The sequence below is a fragment of the Corvus brachyrhynchos genome, unplaced genomic scaffold (assembly GCF_000691975.1).
Source record: "Corvus brachyrhynchos isolate BGI_N302 unplaced genomic scaffold, ASM69197v1 scaffold236, whole genome shotgun sequence".
Lineage (NCBI taxonomy): Eukaryota > Metazoa > Chordata > Aves > Passeriformes > Corvidae > Corvus > Corvus brachyrhynchos.
Window position 1 is genome coordinate 296,202 of NW_008238660.1, and position 12,848 is coordinate 309,049.

Consider the following 12,848-nt stretch of genomic DNA (forward strand, 5'->3'; position numbering starts at 1 on the left):
CAGGAATAACCAGCTGGAAATTCTGGGAGCATTCAGGATGTCAGCAACTGCGGGGCTGCAGCTCTGAACGCAGGTAAATGTTCTTTGCTGTCTCTACATCAAAGCAGGCATTTTGTTAGCAGACAAGATACAGCAGTTTGGTTATTTAAAGCTGTTGGAAGAGCAGAGATCTGTGTGGGGTTTTTTTTTTTTCCATCTCACGTTAGAATTTGCACTAGCTTTGCTTGGAATTACCTTGGAAGAAATCAGAACTGATAGTTTTCTATTAAGAAAATTACCTCAAGCATTCAGCTCTGTTTCCAAATGGAAGTAAATAATCCATTCTTCCCCATTTTCTGTCTTTCTGTTGATGTGTTTTAATTTTACAAGGGAGAGGTAAAAATGTTGCACAGTTCATTACAGATGCACTGACTGTCCTTCCTGCTGTTTGCTGCCACAGCTTGTGTTCCAGCGGTTGTATTTCTTTCTTTCCTGATTATACTACAGTAAGGAAAGAGAGTGCAGATTTGATTCCTGGCGTATCATCACTCCACAAACAGACAGTGACTTCAGCATATGACCAGAGAGAATATTTACCTGTGCACTGTGACTCACTTGAATGCTGTGACCTGTGCTCAGGCTGTGGCAGCAAGAAGTTGATCCTGCAGAGTTAAACCGAGTGGAAAACATTTTGACAGGAATCAGTTTGTAGCCTTGCAAGATAGAAACCTTGGAAAAATCCATTAAACTACTAATGTTTTGAAAATCTTACTGCTTGAAAAGGGAGCATTTTGTTCTGTGTAACCTGAACATGGTCAGCAGTGCGGTTGAGGTGTGGCACGCAGGAATGGTGGTGAGGAGATTCTAGGAAGAAGTTAGAATTGCTTTCTCCAACAGGAGGTGTCTCCGAGGCTTGAAGAAATGGCTGAGGGTATCCTGTACCAGCTACAGTGCGTCCAGCAAGACCAGCAGAGTGACAATCGTCCTGTGCTGGGCACTGCTGAGGCACCTTGAATCTCTCATGACGAGACAGACATTGAGGGGCTGGAGCATGCCCAGGGAAAGGAACAGAGCTGGGAAGGGGCTGGAGTGGCTGAGGGAGCTGGGAAAGGGGCTGAGCCTGGAGCAAAGGAGGCTCAGGGGGGACCTTGTGGCTCTGCACAAGTCCCTGACAGGAGGGGGCAGCCGGGGGGGTCGGGCTCTGCTGGCAGGGAACAGGGACAGGAGGAGAGGGAACGGCCTCAGGCTGGGCCAGGGGAGGTTTAGATTGGGTATTGGGGAAAATTTCTTCAGCTGTCAAGCACTGGAAGGGGCTGCCCAGGGAGGTGGTGGAGTCCCATCTCTGGAAGTGTAAAAATGTGTGGATGTGTTGCTTGAGGCCATGGTTTAGTGGTGAACAAGGTTGTGGTGCTGGCAGGATGGTTGGACTTGGTGATCTTTAAGATCTTTCCAGCCTTAACAGTTTCGTGATTCTGTAACTCATAGATGTCCTAGGTGAAGTAAAAATAGTAGTACACAATCTAACTGTGGAGGAATACTTTTGGCCTGCATGTGACCTGCTAGACAGCTGTTTCTTGTTGTGTGAAGGCTGGTTGGCTGTGGTGATGGTAAAGGGGCCTCACAGTGATGAGAATTTAACTGCAGAGCCAAGTGCTTGGATTAATTCTGGTGACGGATAGCAGCACATAAATAATTCTGTCCTTGGCCTAGCACCATTCACCAGTGCAGCAAGGAACAAGTGCTGCTGTCAGCCTGAGTTTTTCTGGGGCTGTTGTGTAGGTGCTTTTCCCAGTGTCCATTTTGGCTGCAGTCTATGGAATGCCAAGGGCTGTGTGTGCATTTGAGGATGCAGGGCATCACTCCTGGACCTCAGTTCTGTGTACAGGCCTGGTGGTAGAATGATGACATTCTTTTAAAAATGGTTTTGAGGACACCCACTACCACTTGAAAGCTGGGATGATTTGCAGTAAAGATTGCTATCCTTATGGGTAGATTAATTTATTTACAATCAGAAAGCTATTTTTGGCTGTCTTTTTTCTTCTTGGAGAGCAACCTAACTTAGGATACAATCCTGCTTAGATTCCCTGAAAACATAAGGTAGTACTTGCCACTTCTGCTCAGCTGAAGTCCAGGCCATCCTGCTTTCAAATATGGTCTGGGCTTGGTATAACCATTAACATGCAGCTGAACAACCCAGTGGTCACAATTGGGAAGACCATAAGTCAAGAAGCTTCATAGTTTCATGTTTGGTGTTGAAGATTACCCTAATTTGTGAGAAAGTAATCTATTCCAAAGTTAGTTTTGGTTTCTTCCAAATCATTCTCTGTCCCATAATCTTTACTGTAAAAGTTCTCAGAGAAGTAGATGTTGTAACGGTTGATGATTAGAATTACGTTAAGTTAGCGGAACCTTTAAAAGACAATTTGTATCAGGTGGATATTTCTGCAGCACATTTTGGGACAGTTTTGGTCACACAGCCTTGGTGGTGATGGGCATTAGTGAATTCCAGAAGCACCATAACCCCCACACCTCTTTGCTGTAGTGAGGCAGGGTGGTCTTTAATGAACCTGTACATGGCAAAATCACAGCAAAACTGCTGCACCTAAAGAGGCTCTTTTGTCTCCAGTTAGAATGATGTGTCTCAAGGAATAGAGACATGGAGTCAAAAGTTTTTTTTAGGATGAAACTCAAGATTTGGAGTCCACAGCTGAAGCTGTGGAAGGCTGCTAGGGAACACAGTTTGCTTTGGCTCTCCTCAGACTTCTGCTTCATTTGAGTCTGTTGTTTCACTTAAAGTACGTTTCCATGTGATCTGTGCTGGATGGAAATTCCTGGCGTTTCTCAGGATGTTCGTTTTTCCCGGTCACATTCCTTGTTCATCAGCTGAGCAGAAACAAACCATGCTGTTTGCTTCCCAGGGGCAGCCTAAGCGTCTGTATTTGTTGGATTTGTAGAAAATCTAGCTCCAGGTGGTGGATTGACATAATTGAAACTATCCTTAGAAACCTACTGAGGTAGAAATCAATAGACCAACATCTAACTGTGTTAAAAAATGTCCTGTCCCTGTGTGAAAACAGGAGGAAACTTGGTGTATAAAGTTTACAAATAGTAAGAATAGGAGCAGGCTCTGAGGAGATTTTCTGATGAGGGTTTGTAGCTAATTGTGTCAATTTTAGTGTTGGGCCAGTTCAAGTCCCGTGTTCTCCTGAGCTGTATAAACATTGCTGTGAGAAAGGGAAAATCTTACAAAACAATGTTATTGCCCTTTGACAGAGGGCTGGGGTTTCGGGCGTGTGAATGAAACAGACTTGAAGGATAATAGAACAAATCCCTGGACCCCATCTGAGGGCAGACTTGTGCTGCCATCATGGGACCAGTGAGCAGGGGCTGTGTGGCCGTTCTCCACGGGTTCCTGCCCAGCACCATCCCCTGTGCTTGTGCAGACCTGGGGGGAGCTGACGAACAGGGGGAGGTTTCAGGGGTAAGGGTCGCATCCTCCAGACCCTTGGCAGTCATTAGCTGTCTGGTTTTGCTCTGGTGAGGGGGGAGATGCCCTCAGGGAAGCAGTCAGAAGAGGTGTGGGAGGTCGGTCAGGCGATGGCGTGGTGTCGTGACAGGTTGTGCACTCACAGAAGGTCCTCTGGTTCCTCAGTCCTGCAGACCTGCCCTCAGGTGTATGCTTTGCTCCAGGGACAAACACAAGGTACAGAGTGTGTCTGTGCTGGCTGACAGTGTCCTTAGTGTCAGCTTGAAATGGATTGTTACAGTGGGAATGGTGAGGCACTGGCACGGGCTGCCCAGAGAAACTGTGGTTGTCTCATCATTCAGAGTTAGGTTGGACTGGGATTTGATCAACCTGACCTAGTGGAAGGTGTCTCTGCCCATGGCAGGTGTTGGAATGAGTTAATCTTTAAGGACCTTTCCAACCCGAAGAATCACCCAGGCAGTGGGAAGCTGGGAGGGATTCAGCTGTGGGCTCCTGGGAAGGTGGGGGGGAAGAGGCCTCATCTCAGGTATTTTGGTGTGGAGGAGTGCAGGTTTCCTGTGGGCAAATGGGAGCAAGACAAGGTCTTTTGTACCCCAGTGGGAGGGCTGGGAAGGGGGAGCTGCCTTTGTAGTCCCAACCCTGCTGTTGCTTGAGCAGGTCATCTCAACTTCAGTGGAAAATAGAGAGCCAGTGGCTTGAGCAGTGACTGGGATCCCTCCCACACTACTATTTATTTATTTTGTGTTTCCCACTGCTTCCTCAGTTGGCTGCAGAGTTTTCCCTCACAGGGTCATCCCTCAGATGCTCTCTGCTTGGCAGCCCACCTGGCAGAAAGAGCTCACAGATATCCATCCTCCCTCAAGCCTGGTTATCTCCATTTGCTGCTAGCCTGAGGAGGGTCAGGAACCCCAACAGCCATCCTGTGCTTGGAATGTCACATAAAAGACATCCCAAGGTGCCCTTTCCGTCTTCAGTGCTGTCCCCCCAGGTCTGTTGGTGTGCCCAGGCTGTGCGTGGTAGGCCAAGCCTCTGTGCCCCATGGGTGTACATGGAGGATGCTGAGCCCTGGGGTTGAAGGTGCTGTGGCTGCTGGAGCCCTGGCAGGTGATTCCAGGTGCTCCAGCTGTCACAGGAGGTGCTGTGGGTGCTTTGCTTTGGCAACTGCCTTGGAATGAGCTGGGGACGACCTTGGTATGAGAGCTGACTCTGTGTCTCCATCCCCGTGTCCTAACACAAGCTGTGATTCACTAATGTTGTAAAATGTAAAATCCTTTTCTCACAATATGTCATTTTTTTTCTGTTTATTTCCAGATGCTCTCAATACTTTGTGCTGACAAAAAGTTTACTTTATGTTCGTTGTCTCCCAGGTAAACGCAAAGCGCTGAAGTTAAATTTTGCAAATCCACCTTTCAAGTCCACAGCAAGATTTACTCTAAATACTTCTGGAGTTCCTTTCCAAAATCCACACATGTGAGTATAAAGCCAACGGCACAACTAGTGGAACAACTTTGAAATGATTTAGCCAACATCAAGTGTTAGTTAAATGCAGTTTGATTAGTTCAGTTATTTTTAAGTTGTTTAAATCTCTCAGTTTGAGTCACTATAAAAGATTTTTTTTTCCAGAATTAAAAAAAAAGGTTAAATTGGGATCTTCTTGGTTTACACTGAAGCTAATGCCTTCCAGAATTGATTGAATTGAGTATTGTAGCTGATAATGCTAGATACACCTATAATTATTGTCCAGACTGATTCACTGTTGTTTTTCTATCTCTTTGTTCAGCTTATTACTTTTCATTAGAATTTCTTGTTTCTGTGTTACTTGTGAAAGCCGTAACTGTGATAGAATTGTTTTCAGCACTACAACAGACAAAGGTTAAGGATTATCATTTTAGCAACAGGGAGATGTTAGGGGAGTTATGCAGAGATTAGTTCTCAGTGAGTTTTCTAGCCAGTTTAGCCCCAGGATATCCCTGTCCAAAGTCTGAGAGCAAGTGTGGCACAGAGCTGTTCCTGACTCTAGTAAATACCAGGGTACATCAGCACCAAAAAGATCAGCTTTGTATCCTCAGATCCACCAATCTAGCTGGACAGTGCTGCTCTGCAGCTGGTCCCTGTGGCAGATGCAGCAAGCGTGCAAAAGATGTCCCACGTTTTTCTTCTCTAAGGTCTCAGGAGTTTTGTCAGTGTCAAGTCTCAGAAACTGCACCTGCAGCCTCCCTGCTACCTGGGCTCTCCAGAGTGTCCCTGTCACAGGCTGCTCCTGCTTGGCTCTGCATGTCAGTGCCTCTCTCCTGGAGCTCAGTGCCTTCTGCTTCCCCAGGACATACCTGCTGGGCTCTGTTCCTGGGAGCTTCTTTATGCTGGGGATTTTCAAACAAGCCTTTATCAAGTTAGGAACATGTTTCAGATGAGTTATTGATGGTAATTATAACATAGAGAAATTTTATAGAGTACTTTAGATGATTCTCAAAATCTTGAGTGGCCTTTCCAGCAAATCCTCCTCTTTCCTTCTCTCTCTTTTCCTCTCTAAAATAGAGTATTCTTATTGGTTGTAGAGGTCACATTTAGATATTCACTTTTTGTGTCTCATCACATCATCAAACCCTTGTAAAGATATTCTGCAGAACCCCTTCTGGGGTTCTTTCCTCTCTCTGACCTTGTTAGTCCATTAAATAAAGGACTTAATTTCAGCTAGTGAGTCCCCACCATCAGCCTTCTATAGGGATTTGACTTTTCTGTGTTCATCTGTGTGGATTTCTGTCTCGGATTCACTGGAAGTCACAGTGGCTCCTGTCTAGCACAGAAGAGCTTTCGTTGTTAGTCGATGACATCTTACGTTCCATGTTTGTGCAAGTGATTGTCAACGCTGTCCAAGACAGGTGCTGCTCTTTCTCTGTGGGAGTTGCAGTTGTTGGCCAGGATTGGATCCTGGGCTGGTTAATGGTGTTACTAGGTCTGAGGGCTTGCAAGTGTTTTGGGTTGGATAGGATAGCTGTTCAAGTGCCAGAATTGATTGTGGTGTGTCTGTGCTAGAGCTCTCTTGGGAGGCTGCAAGCTCCCAAGGCCATTTCTGTTTGAAAGAGATGGATGCTGTTAGCTTGGTTGCTTTTTCTGTGGTGAGGCTGGCTGAGCTTGGATGCAGGAAATTGTCCTTGTGTCCTTTATATGTCCGTAGCAGATGCTGTTCTCAAAAGCAGTGTTGGCATTTTCTGGTTGCACGCTTCTGTCAAGTGTTTGTCTCACAGCTGATGTATCTCCGTCTCCTGCCTTCTTCCCTGAGATGCTGGAGTGACTTTTTCCTCAGTGGGCTAGAAACCTTTTCTAGACTTTGGATTTGCACTGGATATTTCAGACCTCCTCGCCCAGACGTGTTCCTGTTGCAGAGTGTGTTTCTGTTCACCGAGCCCCTTCTCCTCAGCCTGGTGGAGCGGAACAGCCTGGGTGTCCTCCCGAAAGGAGCACTGGCTGGGGATTGTCCTGGACAGGCCCTGTTGGTCCAGATGGGTGGATCTGAAGATACAGAGAGGTTAATTTCTCACATGAAATTTGGGGTACTGTGGTTTGGATCCACTGATCCAGGGGTGTCCTGTTGCTTCTGCCTTCAGGAGGGCAGAGGGTCCCACCGTCAGATGTGTTTTGCCTGTGCTGAGCTCTGGTTTGGGCATGAGAGGAGGCAGCCAGGGGTGTCATGCAGCTGCCAGGAGATGGGAATTGCCTATTAGCTATATTTTGCTTGATTAGCGGGTTTTGGTTGGGAAACTGCTCAGGCTGGATTGTTGGATGTTTAGGTAAGAGTGTGGTTTCCTGCTACATAGACAGAAAGTAAAAGAGCAAATGGGCCTCCTCATGGTGGTGTGTGTGTCAGGAGGGAGGAAACATCTGTGAAAACTGCACCCTGGAGCAGAAACATGGCTGTTGAGGAGGGGAAGCATGTTGTGCCACAGGTGGCATTCCAAATTTCAGGCTATTGAGTGTTACTGTGCTCCTTCTCAGTGCCAAGGCTCCGTACCTGGATAAAATGGGTACAGAGCCCACATTCTACCAAGGTGCAAGTTGTTCTTTCTTTTGAGGGTTTGTTTCTCAGTCTGAGAGATCTTCAGGGGTGTTGGAAAAGAAGTTGGGGAGTGTGGAGGAAAACAATTTTGGGAATTGCTGTAAGCCAGGGGTGGAGTTCAGCTCCAGTGAGCAGGGGTGATGCACACGCAGGCTGGACAGGACTAGTTGTGGTTTGCACAGGGAGGTTTCCCAGGTGATCTTTGTGTGATTTCTGACTCCATCCGTTCATGCTAGTTCCTTGGTTTTCATGGCATGTTACCTGGAGGAACAATTTCAAGGCCATGGAATCTCAATTACAAAATGTGGCATTCTTAGGACTCTGCCCAGTGCTTCCCAGTTGCCTTGCCTCCTGCAGTGCAGAGACCCTCTGTTCCCACTGTACTTCTGCCTGGAGGCTGTTTCCAGAGCTTTGCTGCTGTTGTGGTTAGAGGCTTTTTGCTAATGCATAGGCTGTGCCCTGGAATACTGTGTCCAGGAGGAGACAGTATGGATTCAACACTGCTGGATGCAGGAAGTTGATAGATGGGTTCACAAACCTTCCGCCTGCCCCTCTTTTGCAGTTTCTTTCCCATTTCCGGAGGTTTTGAGCCATGTGTTGTAACTTGGGTGCAGGTTAGGGCCTTATCCCCCCAGGCTGCACAAGCGTGCTGCCATGGGGGCACAGGGAGCACAGGAGGTGGGAGCCAGGGCAGGATCCAGAGCCACAGGGAGGAATGTGACATCACATGCAGGAACAGGAGGAGTTGGTGAGTGGGCAGGACCTCTGAGCGTTTCCATGCCATCTCCATCAAGGCATTGGATCTGAGAGCTGCTGAGGGCCAAGTGGCAGTGGATGGTATGGTCTTGCTGCTCCTGTCCCATCCCTGTCCAGCCCATGTCACCCTGAGCCTCTGCCCCAGGACGTGTTCCTCTTTCACCTTTATGAGTGCATCCACTACCAGCTGTGTTGGGATGTCTTGGAGGAGGTCACCTTTGTCACAGATATTCAGGAAACTAAGCAAGGAGGAGAGGCAGAGAATAGGGCTGCTCAGACTGGAGCCGGGGACAGGACCCCTCACATCTCCAGTGCTGCCTGGGATTTGTTCTAAACATTTTCTGGATTAGAACATGTGTTATAATCTGGGGGCTTTGAAGTGACCTTGAAATAGGAGACCTACTCAGTGTGACTTTGAATGAGATTAGAAACTGGAGGTATGTTTCTAGTTCTAGAATTTGGGCTGTTGTTCCCTGAAATCTCCCCTCCTGGAGATGCCGAGGGCTGAGACCTCCCTTATTCCAACTAAGGGGCACTGTCAGTGGCTTTCTTGTGCAGACCCTGTGGGGCAGGTGGGCAGAGCCCTGAGCTGCTGTGTTGAGCAGCAGGAAGCAAGGCAGGGGTTTGGAAGGAAGGTCCGTTCTGGTTCTGTGACTGCCTGTGATGGAGGAGGTGTGCCTTGTTTGGTTCAGCTGGAACTGCTGCCACCAAATCTTCTCGAGAAGTGCAAAGAGATTTTTCTCTAGGCATAACATGTATCCTGCCTGTCTGTAGAGCATTCAGCACAGCTGTAAACAAAATTTTACATGCAACCTGTACAGGGTAAGGCAGAATAGAGCCTGAATTACAGACAGTAGTTGGGGAATATAATTCATACTTGACAGGGAGCAGTCTAGAGAAGATGTAAGAGTTTTACTGGTGGAAGGATGCAGTCTAGAGAAGATGTAAGAGTTTTACTGATGGCTGATGCCTGATCAGAGTCAGTGAGGCTGTGCAGGCTGGGGAGCAGTTGAGGCTGTGGAGATCTGCCAGCTCTCTTGTGAGTTCAGGCTGAATTTGTCACTTAGACCAGATTAACAGCTGCTAACTTTGTTTTCCCTGCAGCAGACGTTGCAGAGGCTGGAGGACACAAGCCATGGTTAGGGTGAGCTCTTCAAATTCCAACCCATTATACCAACTGGAAAGCATCCCACCTTTTACCTCATCTGTCCTGTGTCCAAGTAGGATTTAGGTCACAAACAAAATTAGATTACTCCGTTATCTATGTGGAAGCTTTACAGAGCTACTTGCAGCTGGTTGCCTTTGCAGAAAGGAGATTCAGATCACACTAACAGGAGTGATGTGGTGAGGTGTGACTGTGGCTGTGCATAGCAGGATTTCTGGCTGGGCTGTGCTGCCCATTGCTCTTGAAACCAAGTTATTCATTTGGCTGTAGATGAGATTTTTGGTTTTCTGTAAAGCCTTGTATTCTTGTGCAGTGATGCCTGGATGTTGACTTAGAGGATTTAGATTGACCTGTTAGGAAATCTGCAAGCACAGGGAATGTTGATGGGCATCTGGTTCACAGCTTGTTGCTTCTTGAGTGTTCTGTCTGCTGGCTGGGAAGTCTCTTGACTCTCAGAGGTGCCACCTCTTCAGAACCTGATTACCAGAGCATTGCAGTGTCACCTGGAAAGGTGACAAAATGAACTGACCTCTCTTAATGTTCAAACTTGATGTTTGAAGTGTCTGGTGTCCAGTTGAACACCACAATCTCCCTATAGCATGTGAGTGTCTTCATGGATTTATTGGAAGCTTCCAGAGCTGCCCTGTGTGGACCTTCTCCTTGTGACACCTGGAAGAGTCACACTCCTTTCCAGGGAGCTGCCCCAAGAGTATGTTGGATGTTCTAGTGAACTCTCAGGGCTGCATTCTTCAAAAGCCAGTGGAGGTCCAGTTGCACATCAGACTCTGCTGCTTCCTTTTTTCCTGTATAGTTCAAGGACTGTTATTCCTGGAAAGTTTTTTTTTTTTTGGCTGTTCCAAAACCTCTCTGAGGTGTTTGTTGGTCTTTTAATCTCCTCTTAGGCTTTTCCATACCCTTCTGGCATGTGAGATCAGGCTCTGTAGCTGCATAGCCTGCAGCTGGTGGAGTTCTTTAGGAAGTAAGCCGAGAGAGTTCCTACCATTTTTGAAAAAACCGCCAAAAACCTAAACCCCAAAGGGGAATATCCTAAATTGGCATGTTCCCTACTACCAGTGTGAATTTTCCTGTAAATATTTCTCTGTCTCTTCCTCATTTCTGTAACTGTCATTTACATCTTTATTATTACTGATTTCTGTTATTTTCCTGCTGTGTGATACCTTCCTGTGGCAGGAAGTGCTGCCTGGAAGCCTTGGAAGCAGAATTCAGAGTCAAAGGTACCAAGAATTTGAATTTTTTTTCTGTGACTGAATCTATCCCATTTCCTGAAAGTTGCAGTATTTGGAGGTAATCACTTGTGTTTTCAAGGCAGCACAAGTAAGGTAGAACCTCCAAGGCCTCAGCAGAGACATCTCAGTGTTTGAGGGAGCCTGTGGTAACCAGGCTTTCACTTTTTGTACAAACATCACTGTCGGTTCAGTGCTGGAACAGTGCTTCTTCTGTACTTTTTTCAGGAGCATTTTTTGCAAATTGATGAATTTTGCCTTGTGTTTAACCTTCCTCTTTCTTTGGAGAGTTTACAAGTTCATTTGGCCAGTGATCTCTGAGGCCTGAATGACAGAAATGATGTGGTCTGTAACATACTCGAGTATCTCTGGCTTCGAGTAGGTCACTGCTTCAGAGAAGGTGCTGCCTGAGTCAGTGTGACATTTTCACTGAATGTGCTGCTTTAAGGTCTTGTCTTTTTTCTTTTTTTTTTTTTTTTTAACTTTTGAAGTTTTGGTATATCAAGTGCAAATCCTCTCTGCAAAGGAGCTTTTTGCTGTCTGCAGCTTCCAAATTAAGCTTCTCTAGTGGCAGCTCCCACATCCCTTGGAGTTTTACTGCCGTGGTAGGACTGTTCTCTTCTTTCTGTGAGGGTTTGGTATCCCAGCACTCTGCTTCTGACTTTAGGCCTTCTGTGTGTGGAACCAAAATTTGGACCTTGTGCATCTCTGTTCAGCTAATTCACATGAATTTTTCAAGGGTGCTGAGCACCTGCCTTCCTGCCACACTGCAGAGACCTGGGCTCCTCAGAACTTCTGGAAACTAATGACCCACCCTTGGGTGTCTGAATCAAATCCAGCCTGCTGTTAGGTAATGACCTGACTCCCGTGGGTTCCAAATGCTTCACAGGTGCTGAATGATTGAGCTTTGCATTATAAATTGTTGCACAAATCTCTGCTCTCCCCATCCTGCAGATGGTAAGCTGGGACATGCTGTCTTTTGGAAGAGATAAAGGTTAGGCCAGAAGCTCGTGGTAGAGTTCAACAGGGATCTCTGATCTGTGATCCACAGGTAGCTCTGTGTTACCTCTCCCATCTGGGCATGGTTGGGAGCTGCTGTCCTGGTTCTTGTGCACACAGCCGTGGCCAGAGCTGCTCATCTGGGGGCAGAATTCAGACCTTGCAGCCTTGACCCTCTCGGTGTGGTGCATAGCAGGACCCCTGCCTGGGGCTCAGGGGAGGCCCATCCCCTCCATGGTGGGAAGAGGAATAATGGGTGAGAGGATGGTGATAGTGGCAAATCACCTTCCAAAGCACTGAGACCTGGCCCATCCTGCCCAGACAGGGACAACAGCTGGGTACTGGGGTGGTGGAGGAGCCGTGGTGGCAGCGGGGTTGGGTTATCTGAGGAGGGAGAGGCTGAGGCTTCTGTGCCTGTCCTTGTGAGCCCTCATGGCAACACAGCCATCCTTGGCCTTTGAGCTGGGACACAGATGTCTCACACACCAAGGCATGAACGTCCTGCAGTTCCTAATTCAAGGTGTGATGGCTGATGCTTGGGCTGCCCCCTCAGGGCTGTTTTCCATGGCATGTTGGGCAAAGGAAGGTGGGATGGGGTAGTGGCAGAGCTGTGTTACCCATAAAGGTATTTTTAGTAGTGTTGTCCTCACTTTTCCGGGACACTAAGGTGGTGTCTGGGGTGGGTCCCTGAAGAGCAGAGGTTCTGACTTGACTGCCAGATTTTTTCTACTGAGTTGAATGGTGTGGAGGGGTGTGAAGTATTCTGGGTCAATGGGAATGAGAAAGGTAGAGCAATGAGCTGGAAATGTTCATTTTCAAACTGAACTTTACTTCATTCAACATGAAATCTCCATCAGTGTGGTTGCCTGCTGGGACATAGAATGTCTGGACAGAAGAGCAAAGCTGGGCATGTCTCCCTTGGGGAGGAGTTTCCTGTAGGCTTTCCTTCTCATGCCTGGCTCTTGGTGAGCTGTGTTGCCTCCCCTTTATCCAGTAACATGGCTCCATGGGTGGTGACCTGTAGTTGGCCAGCTCCTTCCCTGAGACACAGACAAGGCATCATCCTTGACTCCATCCATGCCCTTGGCAAAAGCCCAGTGTTTGCAGCCTGTGCAGGACCAAGTTGCTGCTTTGGGGGTACCTGTCATGCTCCAGAGCCTGAAG

At 47.5% G+C, this 12,848-nt stretch overlaps 1 protein-coding gene across 2 annotated transcripts in view; it reads left to right on the plus strand.

Annotated features, from left to right (window-relative positions):
- MAP2K4 (mitogen-activated protein kinase kinase 4) overlaps positions 1-12,848 on the plus strand; it is a 57,699-nt gene that overhangs the window by 3,944 nt on the left and 40,907 nt on the right. For both annotated transcript variants that reach the window (XM_017737718.1, XM_017737719.1), the window contains exons 2-3: positions 1,823-1,832; positions 4,834-4,936. In XM_017737718.1, coding sequence (XP_017593207.1) covers positions 1,826-1,832; positions 4,834-4,936 — 110 coding nt within the window. In that variant the 5' untranslated portion in view covers positions 1,823-1,825. The remainder of the gene's footprint in view (positions 1-1,822; positions 1,833-4,833; positions 4,937-12,848) is intronic.